We start from the raw sequence: 6,000 nt of genomic DNA, 5'->3' as shown, positions 1-6,000 counted from the left end.
TCACAGCTTCTGGAACACTGTAATCTGGAGTGACCAGACCAAAATAGAGCTTAATGGTCACAATTATAAAGGAGTCAACAGTGACAACAGCACCATCTTCACTTTGAAGCATGGTGTGGCTCACTTAAGTTTTGGGGTTGTGAGCTTAAAAGAAATAGGGAATCTTGTGAAAATTGATGGTAAGATGAATGCAGCATGTTGTCAGAATATACTGGCAGACAATTTGCATTCTTCTGCACGAAAGCTGCACATGGAATATTCTTGGACTTTCCAGCATGACAATGACCCTAAGCACAAGGCCAAGTTGACCCTTAAGTGTTTAGGGCAGAAAAAGGTGAAGGTTCTGGAGTGGCCATCACAGTCTCCTGACCTTAATATCATCAAGCCACTGGGGAGATCTCAAACGTGCAGTTCATACACGCAGACCAAAAGACTTTGCATGACCTGAAAGCATTTTGCCAAGATGAATGGGCTATACCACCTGCAAGAATTTTGGGCCTCATAGACAACGATTCGCATCAATGACAGTGTGCAGTCTTTTGTAAAGGGGGTAATGCACAGTATTAAGAACTAGGGGTATGCAGACTTTTGAACAGGAGTCATTTCATTTGTTTACTTTTTTCTATGTTTTGTTTTATGATTGTAACATTCTGTTATGACCTACAGTTGAATATGAATCCCTCAAGAAGTGAAAGAAATGTGTTTTGCCTGCTCACTTATGTTTTCTTTAAACATGTTGTATATTACCAATTTTCAAAGGGTATGCAAACTTTTGTGCACAACTATATGTCCCATAGTTTGTAGACTCTATAACTTTCACACAGACTAAAATACATTGATTTTGTTTATTTTTACAAAAGACATATAGCAGAATATATTTTAGCCTAATTGTATGAAAAAATTATTTGTCCAGTGGTGGTTAAATACCATCAAAAGAAAGCTCTATCTGGCTCATAAAAATTATAAAACTATATTTTGTGTACAGTGTTTCATGACTGAATAAATGTCATTCAAAGTGTGAGAACACTGATATCTGAAAATTTGGCCTAAAAAGGAAGGGGGTGAAAGAGTCCAGTATTGAGGTGTTTGAAGGTTAAATCCATCTGTGGCAATGTGTTACACCCTTATTTAGGTGTACCATGTTCATAAGCACTTCAACTCCTGAGCGCCTCTGTAACTGCATGTGGGGCATGACTAGGGTAACCCATATGTCTCCAAGTCCTTCTACATCTCACCATAGCTACCCTTCCCAACTTATACTAATTAAGAAATGACCAAAGACCCGATCTGGAGAAAATTGGCCAACTTAGTCATTTATTAACAAATAAACCAAAATAACATTCCTTAAAACAGAAAACATATACATAAACCAATTGCCATTACACACAGGTTGCCGGTCTTGGGAGGCACTTGAGAACCAACATCAGGTTGTGTATCTGCATTGCTTCTTCAGGATCCACAGCTGCAAAACACAGACCCGGGGTCAAACCCACTTTTTTGCTGATGCCAACTTGTTACCACTTCCCAGATAATACCCCATTAACTGGGATTTAACAGAGGACGCCATACTTTAGATGGGTCACTGCTATGAACTGTTCCAAAAATGTTAACGCCTCCAGAGACCCCAACCACCAAAGGCCCTAGAGCCCAAACAAACGGCGGGAGAGCGGGAAGATTCCTACATGTCCACTGCTCCCAAGGATTTTGCCGCTTGGGATCTTATATATTTATTTATTTCAGGTACTTATATAGCGCCGTCAATTTACGCAGCGCTTTTACATATATATATATTGTACATTCACATCAGTCCCTAACCCTCAAGGGGCGTACAATCAAAGGTCCCTAACAGACGTTCATACATACACATACTAGGGCCAATTTAGACAGGATCCAATTCACCTACCAGCATGTCTTTGGAGTGTGCGAGGAAACCGGAATACCTGGAGGAAACCCACGCAGGCACAGGGAGAACATGCAAACTCCAGGCAGGTGGTGCCGTGGTTGGGATTCGAACCAACGACCCGAGTACTGCCAGGCGGAAGTGCTAACCATTTAGCCTTCTCCTTGTGTACCCCCCTCTCCCCCCAGCAGCTCCACCTACTCTCTGAAACTCCCAATCTGGTAAGTGACCATCTTTTCTGATCAACTATAGCTTAACCCTGTCCCCCTTGTCATGTAGCCCTTCACCTGTTTTTTTTGCTTTGGGCTTATCTTTCTCTACCTTGCAGATGTTCTCACTTTTAAAATTGGCACCTCTGTGCAGGGTTCCACTCACAGAGCCATGTCTTTCATTCACAGAGATCTGTGAATGAATAAACAATTGTCATATGCCACTGTGGCAGTCCATTAACACTTCTTCCAGCTCTCCAACTGAAAAACCATTATGGAGGTAGAAGCAGAGAGCTGGGGAAGAGTTTACAGGAGCCTGATCTTTGCATACTCCCGCGAGAGAAATAATAAATGAACATTTTGTTTGTGTAAAAATATTTCCATTTTTTCTTAAAGGCGAACGTGGCCTTTAAAATATACAACATCTCACAGCCTTGCAGCAACTAAACTTGTGACTCCTGCTCCTGATGTAGGGTTGAATACTTAGGGGTTGATTTGCTAAAGGCAAATAGACCGTTCACTTTGCACTTTCAATGGAAATCATTCACCAAAGCTTAGTGAATGATGTGAAGCTCTGCTGACTTCCATCATCTAATCATGTGCAAGAAAAATGCTGATTTTTTTTTTGGTTTCCATGCTTGGGTATTCTTTGCAAAGTGAAATTTTACCGTATTGATGAAACCATTTGGAAAATTCCCTTGCAAAGTGAACATCCCATATGCTGTAAGTAAATGAACCCAAGAGACTGTGTGATCACAAGTTTCTGTGCAATCCCATGTTGGAGGACCACCTGACACTCTTCAAGGGGTCTGCCGATTGTGCAGCTTTGGGGCTCAAACAACTTCTGAAGAGTCCCTCCTGTATTGTATTCCTCCAGCACACAGCTTCATACAAACATAGTTCTGAGCTCTTCTGCAGGGATTCATTCAAGTGCCCAACGTTGAGTTGGTGTGGGAAGGCTGGTTAGTCCACAGTATACTTAGAATCATGAAGGTGCCATCATTAGGTCCACAGCCAGAAGTGAACTTTGCCCTTGTAACATTGGTTGCTCATCCCTTGAGAAAGCTGGGGTTGCTAGCAAAACATTTAGACAAGATTCCATTCAGAATGCTAACAGCCATATGGGTTTAGTGACAGCTGTGTTAGATTAGGGCTAGGTTGACAATTAGAACCAATCACCAGGATGGCTATGTTCCCTGGTTCACTTGGAGTGGAATATCCCTTTAAACCCCTCAATAGAAATCAAAATTCCGCCCCATTCTGTCCTGGTTCATCTGTAATGATTAATTTTCCTTTTGGGTCAGATTGGGGTTTTTAAATCTCATTCTCGTCATCCAGCAGAGTGTCTTCTTCTGGGTCATCATAGGAAACTTCCAGTCCTGGCCAGAGGTCACTCAGATTTTTTAGTTCTCTTATTGCTTCCTTTGACAAAGGGTTGTTTAACATTCTAGAAGAGAGAACATAAATGGGCAGAATACTCTCACACTATTTCCCAGCATCCCCCAGCACATCTGTTATATCAACTTGTCACTGTCTTGTAGGACTTTGACAAATGAGATGGTATTTCTCACTCATGAAAACATCTCCAAATTTGAAACTATATTTAGACAAATCAGTGGTCCTGTCTTGGCCAGTTTGGCTTCTCCCTTCTTTTACAAATCCCTTCATTCGTTCATTTGTGTTTCTTGAAGAAAAGTACATTTATTTTTCCCCGTTATACCTCAGCCATAGACAAGCATACCTAAGGTATATTGGTAATAGTTCTGTGGTGTGGAGACCCAATGTAGAGGAGTTTAAAGACCTTGCTTTCTCAATTTGTGTTTTCCCTACCATAACATTTTTTTCTCAGAAGTTTCTCTTTCTAACATCACATTTTTGGATATGGAGGTGTTCTTCCAGGAAAATGGAAAATTCACAAGTTTACTTACAAACTCACAGGTAACACATTCCTTCATTATTCAAGTGCACATCTGAGACATCTAGTGGGTAACTTGTCAGTATCCCATTTCATGCAGAAATTTCACATTTGCTCTGAAGAAAAATATTGTGTATTACAAACTGATGGAATGTAACACAAACATATGGACTGGGGATATACCAGAGATGTCATAGAAAAGGCACTTAAAGTGGTTGTAGACCTCAGACATGAAATTTGAACAATGCATATCCCTCTATAGTGTGTACTTGTCTCAATCCACAGCACTAAGTGTAATTTATGTCCACTGTCTCATTCCTTTGCTATAAGCATGAGTCACTGCTTATAATTTTCCTGACACCAAGAGAAAAATGGTGACAGGGGAGGGACCTCTTTCAGATTGACAGCCTCAGCTCTGTTCCTGTGTGCTGTTTGAAGGGGTGTGTGTCCCTGTCCTCCAATCAGCTCTCAGAACTCTCCTCATTGATGTAACGTCAGCTCTCCACCACTTTATTTTTAGAGCCGAGAGATCCTGTGTAGATTCTGCACTTTCCATGGATGTAGGGGAAAAGTGGCGGTAAATGTACAGGTACAACTTGTGTAAGAGGATTTGTTTCATCTCTGTGTATCACCTGAGGCCAGTCACTTAAATTAAAGTGGTTGTAAATCCTTACATATATCCAGTTATTAGTAGAAAGTATACAATCTGGCAAAATCCGAGCTATGAGCGATAATAGAGTTACTTTTGTTCAGACTCATAGTTTTCTAACCCACTTCAGCCATGTTTAAGCTGCTTTACCGATGGTCAGCTCCACTCAATTGCTATTACAAGCAGAGGGGGAACGTTCCTTCTGCTGCTTTAATGGGATCTGCCAGTTTGTGATTTATTGACTCAAGATCCCTTCATAAAGATTACATGTCATATGCCTATTGCTGTTAAAAGGGGTGTTTACATTCCTTGCGACAGCAATAAAATTGATAAAAAAAAAAATTAAAGCGAAAGTGTAAAAAAAAAAACTCCCCGTTTCCCCATGCTTGCACACGTTGGTCCTGCACGCACGCAAACAAACAGCAATCATTCCACACATGTGAGGTTTCATGGTGAACATCAGATCATGGGCAGTAATTCTAGCATTAGATCTCCTCTGTAATTCTAAAGTGGTAACCTATAAAGGCTTTCAAACAATTGCTTACGGATAATAAAATTGACTGTTTGCACAGATGTGTGCCATTTTTTAAAACGTACATCAAAACACCTGTGATTTTAAACACTTGTAAATGCAATGACCACAACTTATAGTCCTTCATATGTGATTTTATCCATACATATATAACTTTGTGCCAAACAGGTTCTCCTTATTCCTTGTGTCCACTTATATTCTTAGAGGTGCTCCTCCAACAGAGACATACATGCATACTCTCCCCTCCTTATATGACCCAAATTGCATAGGTCAAATGAAGCCTTTCCCTATTAACCCAGTTAGGTGTACTGAATGGTCAGCTCCATTCTCCTCCTCTTTCTGCTGCAGACGGTCTTGTCTCCTCTCTATCCCATATATCCTCCGCATATGTAAACAGAAACGCTTGTCATAGTGTAGTACTTAAATGTTGTATAATTTATTTAAAAAAACTAAGTGCACTCACATTTAAAAGTGTCCTGCTGGGACGCCACAGTTAAAACGCGTATCGCAATATAATTCCAATGCTTTCAGGAATTTCCAAGATGGCAGCTTGTAAACGTCCGGTTTAGCGGCTTGACGTCATCGGCCCACCCTACACGTTACGTCACGTTACGTGACTTCCTCAGGAGTTAGCCGCCTATATATACCATGTTATTCCTTAATTGATAGACATCTCCTAGCGGGCACCATTTTGTTGTAGCCTGTCTGTCCCTCCTCCGGTGTCTATTTTTCCTTTGGTCTGGCCACACTTAAATGACAGCCCAATTTCCTGGTTATAATGTACTTAAACAGAAG

At 40.8% G+C, this 6,000-nt stretch overlaps 1 protein-coding gene across 2 annotated transcripts in view; it reads right to left on the bottom strand.

Annotated features, from left to right (window-relative positions):
- Positions 1–1,288: 1,288 nt before the first annotated feature.
- LOC149452257 (NACHT, LRR and PYD domains-containing protein 3-like) overlaps positions 1,289–6,000 on the bottom strand; it is a 123,797-nt gene continuing 119,085 nt past the window's right edge. For both annotated transcript variants that reach the window (XM_089689579.1, XM_089689581.1), the window contains one exon: positions 1,289–3,556. In XM_089689579.1, coding sequence (XP_089545705.1) covers positions 3,424–3,556 — 133 coding nt within the window. In that variant the 3' untranslated portion in view covers positions 1,289–3,423. The remainder of the gene's footprint in view (positions 3,557–6,000) is intronic.

Source organism: Staurois parvus, unplaced genomic scaffold (genome assembly GCF_062004578.1).
Source record: "Staurois parvus isolate SC_StPar_1 unplaced genomic scaffold, SC_StPar_1.0 ptg000486l, whole genome shotgun sequence".
NCBI lineage: Eukaryota > Metazoa > Chordata > Amphibia > Anura > Ranidae > Staurois > Staurois parvus.
The sequence above is the reverse complement of the archived record's forward strand: the minus strand, read 5'-3'. Positions and strand labels throughout refer to the sequence as shown.